Source organism: Hippoglossus hippoglossus, chromosome 16 (assembly GCF_009819705.1).
Source record: "Hippoglossus hippoglossus isolate fHipHip1 chromosome 16, fHipHip1.pri, whole genome shotgun sequence".
Taxonomy (NCBI): Eukaryota; Metazoa; Chordata; class Actinopteri; order Pleuronectiformes; family Pleuronectidae; genus Hippoglossus; species Hippoglossus hippoglossus.
Window position 1 is genome coordinate 24,154,325 of NC_047166.1, and position 17,403 is coordinate 24,171,727.

The 17,403-nt window shown below is 40.7% G+C and overlaps 1 protein-coding gene across 30 annotated transcripts in view; it reads left to right on the forward strand.

The window, feature by feature from the left end:
- The window catches only part of snap91a (synaptosome associated protein 91a), an 85,845-nt gene that overhangs the window by 50,982 nt on the left and 17,460 nt on the right, over positions 1–17,403 (forward strand). For 19 of the 30 annotated variants that reach the window (XR_004616592.1, XM_034612098.1, XM_034612103.1 and 16 more), the window contains exons 3-15: positions 5,266–5,408; positions 7,532–7,607; positions 9,071–9,173; positions 10,298–10,391; positions 10,641–10,752; positions 11,839–11,945; positions 12,039–12,080; positions 14,756–14,817; positions 15,116–15,124; positions 15,695–15,707; positions 15,929–16,158; positions 16,284–16,378; positions 17,351–17,365. Coding sequence is in view for 29 of the 30 variants with exons in the window: in XM_034612098.1 (XP_034467989.1) it covers positions 5,266–5,408; positions 7,532–7,607; positions 9,071–9,173; positions 10,298–10,391; positions 10,641–10,752; positions 11,839–11,945; positions 12,039–12,080; positions 14,756–14,817; positions 15,116–15,124; positions 15,695–15,707; positions 15,929–16,158; positions 16,284–16,378; positions 17,351–17,365 (1,101 nt within the window). In the remaining variant the exon portion in view is untranslated. The remainder of the gene's footprint in view (positions 1–5,265; positions 5,409–7,531; positions 7,608–9,070; positions 9,174–10,297; positions 10,392–10,640; positions 10,753–11,838; positions 11,946–12,038; positions 12,081–14,755; positions 14,818–15,115; positions 15,125–15,694; positions 15,708–15,928; positions 16,159–16,283; positions 16,379–17,350; positions 17,366–17,403) is intronic. The other 11 variants (XM_034612106.1, XM_034612105.1, XM_034612107.1 and 8 more) reach the window with 11 other exon arrangements.

Genomic DNA, 17,403 nt, shown 5'->3' on the forward strand with positions numbered 1-17,403 from the left:
AAGGACGGGAAACTGTGGAGACACTGAAGAGGAATGAAGGCTCGTGCATTTCTGGTTCCCGCTGTAGAAATGAAAGAGTAGTTTTGCATTTCTGGGGAAAAATCAGAGCAGCTGCAATTTGGACGACTTGCAGGCCAAACCATGTAGTGCTTCTTTGCTATGTGCAGAAAATAGAGATTGACAGGAATGCAGACAGAAGCCTCTGCACACCCATAGCTGCCACAACCTGGACAAGTGATCAACTTTCTGAGATTCAAGATTTCAGATTCAGGAAGATTTATTCTCATTCCAAAACTTCGAAGGGGTCTTTGAAGTGGTTGCAACATCAGATAAATTGTCCTGGCAGGGCATACGGGTCCCTTAAGAGTGCGTTCTCGAAAAAAGAAAATCGTACAGAAGGTATTGACAAGCATTGGTGGTTCAGTGGTAGAATTCAGTGGTAGCTGCCACAACCTGGACAAGTGATCAACTTTCTGAGATTCAAGATTTCAGATTCAAGAAGATTTATTGTCATTCCAAAACATGAGGTACATGAAAGGGACTGAAACAAAGAACTGAGGTCCAGGTAAACAGCAAAGAAGACTAGAATCTTAAAACTAAGCAGAGGCAGCAAATAAATACATGAAATAAAAACAATAAAACAATAGGTGAGGCGATATGCAGTATAAAACCTAATGTCTTTGTTTTTTACTTAGGGTTGGATTTTGCTGGAACAGAACTTGTCTGCTCATTGTGTTGGTCAACGACATCAGAGAGCACAAGTTTTTATAGAAGAGGTCGCACATTCAGACCTTCTCTTTATAGTCTTTCACTTGGTTGTTCACATGAAAGTAACTTTGATAAGAAAAGGGTCAAATCTTTATATTCTGATCTTGTGCAGGAGGAAAAGCAGAAGACTTAGTTGAGGGAATGAGGATGAAAAAACAAAACAGTAATTAGTAATATATAGTCATTTTCACAAATTTTACATCAGAGATTATATCATAAATGAAAACATTTTGGGGGCAGTGTAACATCTCACTCTGTGGTGGCTCAGGTGTATGAGAGGCCGGTCTGAGTGTCGGTGGGGGAACAACAACAGAGGGACAAGCTAGGATGAAAGTATTTCACCACAAACTTCAGCTCAGGAGGATTAGTTACAGGTCTCCTCACTGTAGGTGTGGGGCGTACAAGGCCAAAATACATAAATACACTTTATTTGTACGCATTTGATACTGAAATATGATCTTCTTTAGAGTTTGTCTTTATATATTACAAAATATACTTTAAATGATTCATTGTGCTGTGTGTTGCTTTATACCGTACATGGAAAGGATCCAAGCATAGTGAGCCTGTGTGCTAGCACTCGTCAAGGGCCACACACATGGCCGCCTTACACCCTATCTGTGTCTCTCTCACACTCACACTCACACATATTTAATTGAGAAGGAACGTGGGAGTGGGAGGTGAGTCAAGAGATCCCGCTGAAGTGTTGCTCAGTATTTCAATCAGAACTGAGACTCTCTGTCTGCTTCTCTCTCTCTCTCTCTCTCTCTCTCTCTCTCTCTCTCTCTCTCTCTCTCTCTCTCTCTCTGCAGGATTAGGATTTTATTCTACTGCATGTATCCAACACATTTTCAAATAAACTCATGCCAGTTCACAGTTGGACACATGAGTGATCCATTGAAAAGTGGTTTTATTAAATATGTGATTCACACCACACAGTGTTCGGCTGCTGTTTCCTTGTGTTTGAAATCTTCAATTACAGCTATAATTTGCTGCATATTCTTTTTTTCATTTTCTTGCTGTACTCTTATTAAGAGATTTTGTCTCACAGTCTGGTCAAAGCACAGACCATCACAGTGGGAGAGAGAGAGAGAGAGAGAGAGAGAGAGAGAGAGAGAGAGAGAGACAGGCCAACAGACGGAGACTGAGACGGAGAGATGAAAAGCGTAGGATGATGAAGGCTGCTGACTCATCAGCCCTGTAGGGATTATCCTTCACATTTTGTGCGTGCATGTATGTGTTTGGCCACTGCCTTACTACTGAAGAGGACATGCACAGCAGTCATTACTGCACGATGAGGATGAGCATGATAGAGGAAGCAAATGAGCCAGCAGGCTAGTAGCACGACTGTCAAAGCAAAGTGACCTTGAACGCCTCTCTTCCCGTTGCTACTATGGGGCATTTGACTTTATTATCATGGAAAGAGAAACCTGTATTTTAAACAAAAATAATAATTCACCATCTACATGTCCTTTGTCAGATCATAATTGGATCTGACAAAGATTCTTCAAGAACTAAGTTTAAATCTCAAGAAAATTCAGCACTTACAGGGGTTAAATAATAATATAATAAATAATGAATATAATTATTCCTGTAATATAATGTTTCTGAAATTAATTTAAATGCATTTTTTTTTGCATGTTGAGCAAAGATCATTGGGTTTCTTGTTAAAATGTTGTCAAATCATAATAAGTGGCAGAAAGCTCCATGTGTGAGGTGTACGAGGTATGAGGTGTACTGGCATTTAGTCCTTAATATGCCAGAAAGAGAAAAATTCAATTAACACCTGTCAGCAGGCTCCCAAACTGCTAACACTATTAGTGAATCAAAGGACTCAATGGTGGTTGCTCTGAGTCCGCCGTGCTCTGCTGAATCAAGTCTTTTAAAATGGTGCTGGCCATGAATCTCTCCTTCTCCCTCTATCATTCTGTGTGCATGCATACTTATCTTATTCCTGTCTCTGAGGACATGCCCTAAACGTTTGCCATGGAGGACTCTGACCTCAGTGGTCTGCCCCTGAATACATACATTCAGTGGATATTTGGTAGCTTGTCCTCTTGGTAAACCTATCACATTAACGCAAAAGAGGCACATGCAGCATCTGTTGCTACAATTTACACAATTGTGGGATTGGTTTCTTCACCTGCCTTTTGTGTGATGCAAACCTATCAACATTTTTGAAATTTTAAAGGTCATACCCATCGCCTTGGAAACTCTTCTGTTTTCACTGGGTAGCCAGCAGAGACAACATGAGAAAATGACTAAGCGAACAGCGGAGTTAATAGCTACTGAAGTCGCTGCAGCTGGCGAGTAGCGACAAGGATGTTGTTGTAATGCAAATTTTTCATTTGCACACATCCTGCAAAGCTTGATAAGTCATATTAAGTCATTATTCAGCCCCAATTTAGCTCAGTCCCTCTAACATTTAGAGTCCCCCTCATTTTTGACAGTTAATTCACATTAATCTATTATATATCCCACTACCTTTGTGACTTTTGTAAACCCATTTCAAGTATCAAAAGATTTCATCCATGAGTAAAGGTGTATTTTCACACGATTTGAAGAATTATAATTTTCAGCTTTGGGGCCAAATTATTTCTTTACACAATGGTCTATGTCAAATTTGAGACTCTATGTGGAAAAAAAAGATGTAAAATGCAAGTGCCTGTGAAAGACAAATTTAAGAAGACATGTTAAAATTGAGAAAATGCCTTTAGCTACCAACATTATTCAAGTTAACGGCAGATAATGGTAATTAGACATTTTCACAACATATCCTGTACATAAGTGCCTCTCAGAATTAAATCAATCAATCAATCAAATTTTATTTGTATAGCCCATATTCACAAATCACAATTTGTCTCATAGGGCTTTAACATGGTGTGACATCCTCTGCCCTTAACCCTCAACAAGAGTAAGGAAAAACTACTTAAAAACCCTTTTAACAGGGAAAAAAAAGAACGTAGAAACCTCAGAGAGAGCCTTAAACCTTAAAGCCAGCATTAAATAATATTTGGCCACATGGGGGCATCAGAAAAAAAAGTGTAAAACTGACAATATCACCTATCAACTAATAGAAGACATCAGGTCAAATTGGCAACATTGCCATTGATTTTGAGTTGTGTTTTTGGCATCTCAGCAAATTTCCGTCCAGCATTTATTCTCCTTTTAGCTTTAGCCTGGTTATTGCCAACTCTTGAGTTCATAAGGTGCCATTCCTTAAATGCTCTACTGTGTTCTAACCCTCTGAGGGAGCTGAAACCTGTTGAAACTGTTCTTAGAATTGAGCACAACTGCAGAGTCCGGTGAATTCTTTGTGGGTTTGTCACAGCATGTGGCCTGTTTAATTACATAGGCCATTTGATTGAATATCTATCGGAATTTTTTTTATTAGTGCAGGTTTAAATAACATATTGTGAATTAAATGCCTATGGTCATATTGCAGTCCTGCCACTGACATGTTGGAAAGTTGTTTTCAAATAAAGTGAATAATAAACAGGCCGGAATACTGGCAGAATACAAATTTTTAAAAGATTATCTAATACTCCTCTTACATTATGTTGTACCACTCTTGCGGTGTTTCATAAGCAAGAAAGATGATCCTTTTTATTACCTATCATGTCATTAGATGATATATGAATTATTTTGTTAATACAGGAGGTCTTTGTACTGAGCCAGTGTGTTGACAAAGAGAACCCTCTCCCAAAAACTTGTCTGTCTGTCGTGTTGACTGGGATCTGTACGGCTTAAAGTTTGCCTCTCATCACAGTCGAGTCTTCTGTTGCAGTTTCTCCCTCTCTCTTCTGTGGAATATTCCACTCTCGTTCTGCCTGTGCTCGCATTAAATGACTGGCTGCAGAAAGAAACAAAGCAGCAGCAACTGTGACTCATACCAGGCAATGGTGGCATAATGTGAAGTATACATTTAAAAATGATTTCATTAAGATGGAACATGGCAGCTTCCAATTCTCCTTTTGGTTGCACGGATAGGACTGCTGCATAGTAATGGACATACGATTGACAAAATAAGAACTGACACTTTTAAACACATATCAGAAATCAATTGCAAAATAATTGAAGTTGTCTAACACTGACAAATAACATCTGGTTATAGTTTATAAGAGATGCCTCAGGTCTTTACACACAGAATAGCCAAGAGCGTTTCTTCACACAACTGACAATATCATAAAAAGAAGCTGAACCTTCTTCTATTATCAGTCTTAAAACGAGTTGATGAACATAGGTAAAAATACCTAATTTAATTTGCTTGCTTGATGAAACACTGACACTTACAAGTGAAAGGTGTGTGGCTGCAAATTGCAGGGATATATTTACTCTAGTACGCGTCTATTTGCCATTTAAAACCCACTTGTCTACCCTTTCCATCATCACTACAGTTGTTGACTAAGGGCTCTTTGCACAGTGTGTAACTGTACTGAGTCTCTCCCCTGCTAATATCCACCATCTGACCATGTTCCTTCTCTTCTCTGTGCTTATCAGACCTGATCCAGGCCACCCAGGATACCACTGTGAACGTCCCCCAGATGGCCGATACACTGATGGAGAGGGCCGGCAACGCCAGCTGGGTGGTGGTTTTCAAAGCCCTGATCACCACACACCACCTCATGGTGCAAGGCAACGAGGTGAGATTATAACCCAAATTATATACAACCCAAGTGATTATGGTTTGAATGTAGTCTTTCCCTGAGCTGTTCTACTGTTGCCTCATAGTTTGCAAAATTTTCCTCAATGGCCTCCATGGAATTAACAAAGGGACTGACCTTCTGTTTCCGACCTCCTGACCCATTTTATGTCCTCACGGCTGAAGAAAGGCAAAGGCTCTGAATGGACAGCAAGGGATAACTCAGACAGATAAACAGATGCTGTTTTACTGCCCATTAAATTATCCAAGCTGCCACTGAAATGTAGATAACAAAGGCGTGGGGGAAGCTATTGATACAGCAATGTAAGAGAGAAGAGACTGTATATTGAAATATTCAAGAAGAGAGTGCAAGAGAATGACCAATGGAGAATGAGAAGACAAAGAGAGATACTGTGAGATCAAGTTATCAACTCATTTAGTCATTCATTCACGTTCCATATCTACTATTCCCTATTCCTTATTCCTTCCCATTGGCCTTTGTGCCAGTACATAGAGCAGGAAAGATGGCTAGTGGAGGTTTAATGGTATGACGATAATAGCATTAACCTTTGCATTCGTTACAGCAGGTATCAGGGTAAAAGGGCAAGTGTGCTTATGTTTCCATGGGCCACAGTGGGATACTCTGGCCCTTCACACGCACACTGATAAGATCACCTTGTGAGTGAAAACGTGTTAATGTGTTCATTTGTATTTGACAAGGTGATAGTATCTTTACATGGTACGTACATTAACCAGGACTACTGTAGTGTTCTTGGTGATAATAGATTTAATACTGAATTGACTTGTTGAAAGAAAGAGAACGAGTGAATGAAAGCGAGAAAGAAATTGGAGGAGCGGAATGTAGCTCGCTGGTTCTCAAGGGAGGAATTTTATCCCTCACCTCCCCTCGTTTTATTGTGTTCTGCTTTGTTTACATGGCGCCACAAAATAGGATTCAGTCTGTGTGTTTGTGTATGTGTTGTTTATTTGTGTGTTGGGGGATGTTTTTACCACTGCAGTAAGCTTTTTTTCTTGTAGGGCTGCTGAATCTATTTGTCTTTATTATTTATTTGTCTTTATTCATGCTGTATTTCCTGTTTCTCTCCATATTCCTAATTCATATTCACATCTTCTCACTTGTGAAGGTGTAACATTGCTCCTTTAAATCTGAATTTCTCTCTAATCAATAAAGAAAGAGACAAAAATCAATTCCCTTCCATCCATAAAGTGCTTAAAGTGCTGAACAGCTCCTTTGAGATGCAAATGGAAATGAAGCGCTCTTTGCTTCACTGTCACTCTGGGGGAAGCGGACCATCGAAAGAAACATCCTCCTGCAGAGCTGGAGAGCCCTCTCTGTTCCAGACAGACACATGTGCCAATCCCCCAGCTACTGTTTCAGACGTACGCATGCATGAGTCATGGAAACACCGTTTTAGACCTAAGTATGCGCCACTAGTTTGAAAATCGGGAGAACCAAACTCTATTGAAGCTGCCAACATTATTAAAATAATATATATGTATCTATTCTTATGTACACAAATCTCGCATTGGATAGTTTTTGGATAGTTAAGCCTAAAGCATTCCTAAATCACATTGTGTCATTACATCTTGCCACAGGTGAAGTACGCAAAAGAGTTAAAGGTGGTGCCTCTCTGTCTGGCGCATCTGAGTTAGATATGAAAGTCCCTAAGCGTAGACACTACAGTACAATGTACCTTTGGTTTGCCCTTTATCTATAACCTGACCTAAGGTACTGCTTGCAGAGAAGGGAGTGTGTGGAACGAGGCAGGCCCCACTCTCCACAGATATAATGTGCAATATACTGTACAATATACACAATATACATAATATACACAATATACAGTGGCATATACTGTAATGTGTGAGGATGGTCACAGTGCTGAAATAATTTTTCAGCCTAGATGTTTATACGAATTCTCAGTTTCCTTTTCTCAGTGGGTCTGGAACTCATGCATGCGTAGGTCTTAAAAATTAATTGCATTTTAAATCTTAGCTTTAAGTTTGAATCAAGAATGCTAGATAACTGAAGCTGTTTTTACTGTAGCCATTTGTATTGAGTGCCTGTCAGAGAAGTAAACACTGTGTTTCTATCCTCTCCCACAGAAATTCCTGCAGTTCCTGGCTTCTAGAAACACCTTGTTCAACCTCAGCAACTTCTTGGACAAAACTGGCTCCCATGGTGGGTGATGCCTCTGCACTTCTTATGTAGACAAAACTAACCTCCCTCCATGATCTCTAGTTTTCCCTGCTCCCCTTAATGAAATTCATCAACATGGAAATTAATGCAGTGTCCTAAACACTGGCTTCAAACCCTTTTGTCATTGATATGTTGTCTACTAGGGTCTGTCTTGTTATTTTTGTCATTTTGTTTAAGTAGAAAAAAAATGCATGGGTTAATACCAGGATTAATGGATGGTAGCAACATTATGGATCATAGCGCGAGCCCACGGCAGCCCGCAGCAGCTCACGGTATGCAGCGTATAGCTCTGCCCATAGCGCTGCACACTCAGAAATCTTTTTATTATGAGAAGTGAAAATTTGTTTTGGTTACTATTATGGATGCACCGATATGGAAATTCTTGGCCGATACCGATATTTAAAACAACAATCTAGCCGATAGCCGATACCAATACCGATATTTGTTTATTACTTGAATAATATGAAAAACAGAAAAAGTGACAAGTGTAACTTTAGATGCCATGGATGGACATAGACACCTATTCAGCCAAACATTTAACAGTATCACCAGGCCTACTCAAGACATCATCTCAACTGTAAACAGATGCTTGCAATGCAGCCTTACAAAACACTAGCATAAACCCTTAGGGAATGCCATATAAATTCAAGTCAAGATGCAGTGCTACTACTAGCCTGCTGTGCAACACAACACAATAGGAGGCTCTGATTACAACAAATAAAGCCGCCTGGCTGTTCACACCGGACCCGCATTTCTCCGCGCCGGTCAGCCCGCGATTCTCCGCTTGTTGTTGTATGTAACCCGTTCAATGTCGGGTGTCGGGGGTAAATGACGTATTCTCCAAGCAAGCCTTTAGCCCCCCCCCCCCCCCCCCCCCCCCCCCCCCCCCCCCCCCCCCCCCCCCCCCCCCCCCCCCCCCCCCCCCCCCCCCCCCCCCCCCCCCCCCCCCCCCCCCCCCCCCCCCCCCCCCCCCCCCCCCCCCCCCCCCCCCCCCCCACCCCCCCCCCCCCCCCCCCCCCCCCACCCCCCCCCCCCCCCCCCCCCCCCCCCCCCCCCCCCCCCCCCCCCCCTCTCTCTTTTATCTATATGACTGCTTGTGTGGCTGTAGTGGATGGGCAGAGGGGGACATCGGTGCACCACTAGTTACTATGAAACTGTGGGGGTACAAATTAGAATAATTAATAATTAATTGGAAAGACTACTAAATTTCCTTATGGCTCGTTTAAGGCACAGTTTCTGAATATGGACTGTGCTAATTTTACATTTGAGTTTTGATACTTTCACTTAATTTATATTCAGTAACACCTACACTTGCATTATAAACAAGACAGAAATGTCACTGTTTACAGTATGTGGCCATTACACATTTTCAATGCTTACTAATACTCTAAGTTGACATTGAAGAGTTTGCATGTTCACGTGTGTATTATGTGCGTCTTCCTCAGGCTATGACATGTCCACATTTATCAGACGCTACAGCCGTTATCTCAACGAGAAGGCCTTCGCCTACAGACAGATGTCCTTTGACTTTGGACGAGTCAAGAAAGGGTACTGGTTTTCATTTCTCACAACACCGCCCTTCTGAATGATCATTTCAGCTTTGTTGTCTCATAAAAAAGCTTTGTTGAATTTATCTGGGTCTAGAACATGCTCGCTTTTTAATTGCCCTTGATATTCATCAGAATATCAAACATCCCACAGAGGTTGTAAAGATGCGTGGGATGAACTCAGTTGCCTCTAGCATGGCAAGTGAATGGCTTTACTGATGTACAGAGATAAATACAGTGGACAACTCTGCTTAGCTGGCAGACACAAGGTACCTCAATACAATTTTATTTGTATAGCCCTTATTCACAAATCACAATTTGTCTCATAGGGCTTAACAAGGTGTGACATCCTCTGCCCTTAACCCTCAACAAGAGTAAAGAAAAACTACCAAAAAAAACATTAACAGTGGAACAAAACATAGGAACCTCAGAGGGAGCCACACGTGAGGATCCATCTTCCAGGACGGACAGAAGTGCAATACTGTAGATGCCATGTGTAACTGAGAAAGACACAAAATAACAGTATTTACAAGATTGATTAGAAAAAACAATTTGTAACATAATGGAAAAATGTGTCTAAGTATTTATACATAAGAAAATATCTGATAGAGAAGAAGGGAGCAGTAATGACAATTGAATTGAGGAGTTATTGTAAATAATGGTAGAGAATGTGAGTAGGCGTATTGTATATCAAGCAGTCAACTACCATCCCGATCATGATCCAGTATCCGCCATCACAAACTCTGATTCGCGATCCACCATCATGATCTATGGTCCATGATGACAGTCTGCGATGCACCATCATAATCCACGATGTGGCTGCAGCAGCGATCCTGGATCTGCAAACTATAAAGCACAAGGACTCAGGCTACATAACCTGACACTGAAAAATGTAGACGCAGACTAAAGAAATCAATGATCAATGAGACAGACAGACAGACAGACACTATGTGAGTCTAAACGTCTCAGCTCTTGATTCATTACAATGGATACTAGACCATGCAGCCCAGGCTGTTCCCAATTATCAAAGGGGGTTTAATATTTTGTTTCTTTGCAGGTGTAAATATATTTCAGCTTCTTTCTCACTCTTTCTCTTGTCCCTTTTCGGTTCCTCCTCTGTCTCAGAGCTGAGGGAGCGATGAGGACTATGTCTGTAGAGAAGCTGTTGAAAGGAATGCCGACCCTGCAGAGCCAGATCGACGCACTGCTGGATTTTGATGTGAGTGACACTCGCTTATAGGGAACAGAGTCACTTTGCAAGGTTACTGAATTGGCTGAGGGATAAACACAGTCAAGACAGAAAGGTGGCAACTGGGTTTACCACTGATACAGAGACTAAGAAATGTTGTTGTCTTTGTCATTTCATTCTCCTCGTAGGTTTCTGACTCAAAAGAAGTTTTCGGTCTCCTTTATTCATCTTCAAAATCCTAACTACGCTGTGCCTCTTGGGTTTTATTTGTGTCCACAGGTGCATCCTCCGGAGCTGGACAATCCAGTGATAAAAGCCTGCTTCCTCCTGCTCTTCAAAGATCTGATCAAGTTATATGCCTGCTACAATGACGGCGTCATTAACCTGCTCGGTAAAGAGTCACTCCATCTTCAACTCATCACATGATCTATTAAAAAATCAATGAACAAAAGTCAAGTACTCTGGAAGGCATATTACAGAGGAAGCTTTTAAGTTGGTATGGAGATCATGTTACCATTTAATGGGGATCCTGTGGAGATCACTGGATCAGAATGAACGAGTGAGGTAACTGAGGGGAAATGCTTCTCAATCGTGCTGTGCACAGCAACATGAGGTGTGACTTCTTTCTCCAAATACTATCACACAACACGTGAAAACTGTCATAAGCACTGGTTTGTAAAAACAGAGGAATTATCAGCAAACCCAATGCGGAGAAATCCTCAACAATATAACTGCAATCAGCAAGAACAATAAAGCCCCTTGTTCTAAAAGACATACACACAATCACACACAGCTATTCAGCTATTCAGGTTAAAACCATACAGCTAAAACATGACAAGCTTTGTCTCTCATCATCTGAAGAATAACACATGGCAACGCATACATACACATAGCTGAAGACGTACCCATTTAAAGTCCACAATTGATTGGATATTAACAATGCTATGGTATGTTGCTATAATGATTAGACTGTTAGCCGAGTAGGCGACACACAGACTAGTGCTTCAGTGAGGCCTCTGATATCCTCCTCTAGATGGATATTTTCTGACTACCATTACTGCCTCTTACTGACCTTCAAAATGGGTCAGCTGAGCACTGTAAAAGCAAAAGTTACTTAAACAAGAGTTAGTGTTGCATTTGTTGGGGACTATTTCTGTTTTGCAGATTTGGTCCTCTAGTGAGTATTTACAGCAACAGAGCTGATGCAGTGCCTGGGTTCACAGTGTTGAAGCAACATATCACCCAGTGCACTGCTTTGCCACAGTGATGAACAGTTTTTGGACACAGTGGATGTCTGTGGCAAGGACAAATAAGATTCAAATGTTTGGCTACACACAATACTTAATAGCAGGATTGATTCATTTTTGGTTTGATCTTTTAATGCAGTTTAACAACAAGGAAAACATAGAATGATCACATGACTTCTTTTTGAACTATGTGAGAATAAGGAGTCACATTGTACTATCTCTTTATCCAGAAAAGTTTTTCCAGATGAAGAGGAGCCAGTGTAAAGACGGGCTGGAGATCTACAAGAGATTCCTGACACGAATGACTCGGGTTTCCGAGTTCTTCAAAATCGCTGAGGTAGCCTACACAGCCCAATATATCTCTGAATATCAGCTACATATTGTACTACTTATTTACTATTTCATTAAATGTCATTGTATTCTTTTACAGCAAGTGGGAATAGACAAAAATGACATACCCGAACTCACTCAGGTAAGAAGCTTCCTCACCCCACTATTTTTCTGGCTGCGAACTAACAGAGAATGTCGGTACTCAGTTTTTTATCTACTGTCCAATATGTCATGTGAATGTCTAAGGCAACCACTTATTTTTCCTGCAGGGTTCACTGTGGTTTTCTTTTGGTTGTAATCAGACGTTTACAGACAGCTACACTCTGTCCCTTGTTTGAAGAGGAGGCATATCCCACTGTACCCCCTTATCACCTCCAACCTTCATGCAACCAATTAGTTTGTTTGGTCTTTTGACTTTCAGAGATGCAGAATGATCATTCAGGCTGAGAGTGTGAGAAGTGCAAAGAGCTAGCTTTGGGGGGAAAACAGCTTAGGGAAGGTCAACAATAAAACGCTTTGAAGCACAGAACAAGTGAAGTGCACAGCGAGTGCACAACCACCAAACAGATGAAGTGCGATGATGTGACTGAACGAGCTGATTGGATAAGCTGTGATATGCTGAGCAATGTTGCTGATCAGGTGGCTGTTTCCGCTGCTAAACATAGTTTTAGTTTAACAACTGTATAAAGGAACAGCAGACTGTCCTTGAATTGTGCTGCAGAGTTTCCATGACAGCTTCACTGTATTACCATTTTAATTTTAATTTCAAGCTGTTATTCGAGCATGCCTTCCTATTTACACCGGTACACAGATGCCCAGTGTAAGTGAGCGGTCATGTGATAGGCGTTTTCAGGTGCGTTAGTATGGACGAGGATTAAAAGTTATACAGAGATAACAATATCGCAACCCAATGCTAGCTATTTCCAGCTTAATGATATCAATCTTCAAAAATATCTTTTTCCCCCAAAGGCTTCTCAAATTTTAATATGTCTGGTAGCAATATTATTTTTTGTGGGGAAATGTTATATTTGCATCTTTATGAATACACTTATTTCCATTTGAAATTAAGTCTTATCATCATCAGTTCAAACCGACTTTTATTCATTTTTCTTCTACTCATACTTTAGGCAAATGTTTCCGTTGAAATATTTGAAGCAGGAAAATAATTTCAAAGCTTTTACCATGGTCTGGATTTCATCATAATTCATTAATGAAACCTAAACAATAAATACATTCTAGATTATTGAGCCTATTTAAAATATACCACCACTTTTCTCACTAGTTTTTACAAATGATACTGTTATATAAATTAGCTGAATCGCATGATTAATCTTTTCAGCCAAAGCCTACAGACCAGAGAGGCCACCATAAATAATTAGATACTGTATGGGTCATAAAATTTGATTTATAATTCCAGGACTAGAAAAGGATTTGTGTAACTAATCTACATTTCGGTCTCAGCCGCCAGTCTCTCATCCTCTCCAGGATGTATCACAGTACAGCAGCGCAAACAAGAAAGTGTAATTTTAACATCTTACTGATTCTCTTGCCGTGTTGTTATGTCCTCATCCGTGCTATTTCTTAGAACTGGGTCTGTTTGTAGAATGTTTCTGCAAATGATGGCAGTGTCAGTCATGTGACATAATCTGTCAAGCATATGCCTGGAGGCCTGTTTCTGTCACGTCCACAGAGAGATGATCCAGCACATTTTACGCTGGCCTCCTCGGATGAGAACTACAACTGTGTGTGTGTCTAAATATTACAGTGACAGAGCTGTTAAAGGTGCCCTTTGTCTCTTTGTTGTCAGTGGAGTCCCTGGTTGATAAATGCTCTACTCACCCCTCTCATAGCCAAGACAAACAGTATCAGTCTGTCTGCTTTGTTGGCCTTTCACGCTTTTATGAATAATATACTAGGCAGATTTAAATGGATACATCCTGGAAATGGATCAGGGGATTAAGTGAATTCGTGAAATTAGCTTTGACCTCGCTTAATAAGCCTGGTGGATATTATTGTGCTATCCATTTACTTGCATGTTGGGAGGTGATAATGTCTCATTTGGCCTGGTTGAGCATGCAGCTTTTCATAATGGCTGACTGGAACACTTCTCACCCTATTGCCATCAATACTATACCTTACAATACCTTTTCTGTTTTTGTCCTTTTGTGCCCTTCTTTATCCCCCCTCCTTGATTTTTCATTTCCTGTGTAAGGGCAGTGTCCCCTTCAGTCTGTCGGCAGTGATTAATCACTAATCAGAATACTTTGACATAAGCTGAGGAAAACAATGAATTTAGGCCTGAACCTTGTGCCAAACTTAAGTTAGCTTATGAGCAGTGGATTCAGAGATGGATGGATCAGAGAATAGAACGCTGTTGAGTCTGCACAAGGAAGATAAACTCAGGATCAGGATATCAGACAGCTTCACTAGCATGGGCTTTATAATGCTTATCTTGTGAGACAAAATGATACTTCAGTTACCACTCTTCTTCTTTTATGATGCTGCTTGTCTTTAGTTTGAGATATTTGACACACGTTTATTCTTGTGCAAAACAGGTATAAAAAACTGCATTTATCAAAGTTCCACTGTCTTTGCAAAAGCTCTACTTGTGTAGAGTAATACAGTAATCTCATAGTGACTCCATGTATCTGTGTAACTGATTTAAGTTTATTCACTTGTAACCTCCCTTGTGTTTCTTATGGTGCTGTATAATAATACTGAAACTACAGGACATAACATGTTGAAATCCATGATCAGGGTTTCTTTTTAACTGTGTCGTCCTCTGTCTTCCCCTGTGGTGCCCTGGGGTGTGAACAGGCCCCAGAAAGTCTTCTAGAATCCCTGGAGACCCACCTCAACACCCTTGAGGGGAAGAAGCCGTAAGTAGTCCAGTGTATCTGTGCCTCTGTTGTTGTTTTTTAACGTTTACCATATTGAGCACAGAGCCAAAGTTTGGTTTGTAATGGTTTGTGCCGTGCTGAAAGCCCTGTGAGAAGTGGTTAGTTGAACATTTGGGTGTCCAACATGCACCTGAGTGTATTTGGTAATCTTAGAAGTGATTTTGCTCTTTCCCTGGGGCCTGTTCGAGATTAAATTCACCACAGTATCTTCTCTCTCTGCTTATTACTCTCAGTTATTTCACTAACATGTTGTTTCTTCTGTCTTTACCTAACTCAGAGAGGATAAGTAAGTATTCTCTCTCAATGAAAACTGTACTTGGAAATACTAATTTACCATCATTTTGTAGTGACTGTGTTAAATTGTTGATTCATGTGATTGATTCTATAGAACAAAATCTGAACAAGTCACAGACACCATTATTGTTGCACACCATCAACTTGTTCAAGATGAACTTCTATGGAAAAAACAATGTTAATTTTTCTTTGCAAGTTCATTTCATATTTTGTGACGTTAGTGTCATCATTAACATATTTGTCTTTGTCAGCATCTGACACTCAGCTCCAACTTTTACAGAGCTTGCTATTCAAAAACAACAATCTCTTTTCGTGCTGATGTGAAAAAGAAAAGCTACGTAGAAGTTGAGCTGGGGCCAAGATGCTATTACTTAGCTGTGCAACGTGGATCCTATAATTGCAGATGTTTGCTAAATGGAATTGCTTTGAAATGCTGCCTGCCTAAAAAACACCAAAGTGATACTTACGCTGTCACTTTGTCTTCCATCTCAGTAACAGCTATTATGTTTCAGCAAGTACACCATTAAACTCTTTAACTCATGTACTATCATTGTTTTTGCAGGTCACCCACTAAGGTAAGCTATGTTTCATGATAATCACAATGTTGTGGTAATAATGATAGTCTTTGCTTATACATAGACCCTTTCACTGTCAAAACAGATTAAGCGCTTCACAGCAGTACCAGAACGTGTTAAAAATGTAAATGCTGAATTTGACTTTTAACTTCACTCTTAACAGTTTCAAGTACATAACTGTGTTTGTCAGCACATTAACGGGGGTCTCTCTCTCTCTGCAGCAGGAAGCTACGGCCAACAACTCCTCGCCGGCTCCTGCTCCTGCTGCTGCTGCTGCTGCTGCTGCTCCTGCTGCTGCTGCTGCTGCTGCTGCTGCTGCTGCTACTGCCGCACCACCGGCCAAGGCACCGCATCGTGCTCCCCCTGCTCGCCCCGGGCCGCCTGCCAAACCTCCTCCGCCTGCCGTCCCCCCCTCTGCACCAGCCCCCATCACCACCACCACAACTAGCAAGTAGGAGTCACTCAACAATATTACAAAGTGTTTGAGATGCATCAATATCCAAGCATCAATATTACATCAGAAATTGATTCCATTCTGTCAACACTTACTCTCTCACTTTCTTCCTCTGTGTTTAGTGCCCTTGATGATGGGTTCTTGTTGGATCTGGACCCAATTTCCTCCTCATCAACAGGGGGCGCTGCAGCTGCTTGTTCTATGACTGGATGGGGAGGTGAGAACTTTCTGCTCTGTCAGCAGCGGATCTTTCATCTTTTCATCTTACTGTCGGGGGTACGATAAAAAAAGAAATTTCTCAAGAGCAATTCCTGGAGGGGACACCAAAGGGGACAAGCGAATGTACCAAATTTGATTAATGTACTGTATATATATATATATATATATATTTTGTGTGTGTGTTCCCTGTATAATCCCCTTAAAAATAGGGTACGAGAAATGTTGTTGGAAGGATGCATTGAACAAATTGTCAATTTAGACTAAAACATATCTCGAATGTCCTAAACTTGAATCAACTTACAGAAACAAATCTTAGTAAATATTTAATCGAATTAAATCCATCACACTGAAATAGACCATGCATGATTCAACCCATCAATTCCAAACCTGTTTACTTAACCGTGGACCATTTTCCAAAGCATAAAGGGAGCTGACATCACTGCAGATAAATAAATGGAAACCATTTTCTGAGATGAGGTTGAAAGAAGAGAATCTATTTATAAACCTAGAGTATGCTTTGGATAATAGTTGGCAGTAACATGGAGGATACACTATTTGTTGTAAATGAGATGAATTAAACAAACTTAAGTCTTTTAGAGTCACTCCCTGAAGTAGAATAAATAAGTGCTACCCACATTAATGTTTTTATTGGATTATGTGGAACCGCATTTCCATTGTGAGGCTGTCGCTGCTCATCCCCACATCTCCACTGATCCCCTGAACATGGCCAGAATCCAGCTCTAACCTTTCACTACCTAAATTACATTAAGGACCTTTAAGCTCTATTACGATTTTACATTGGTGTGCGTCTGTTTTTTTATTACCTTATCTGTATAATGTTGGCAACTTGCGAATGACAAATTTCAAAATTTCAGCAGAGCAGCTATATATTTTATAGTTATATAGATTGTGTTCATGCTGTCATTCATCCTCTCTCATCTGTGCCTCTTTCTGTTCATCTCTCGTGCAGATCTTTTGGCTGAGGGTGAGTATTCCGTTGACAGACTGAATATAAGAAATGCC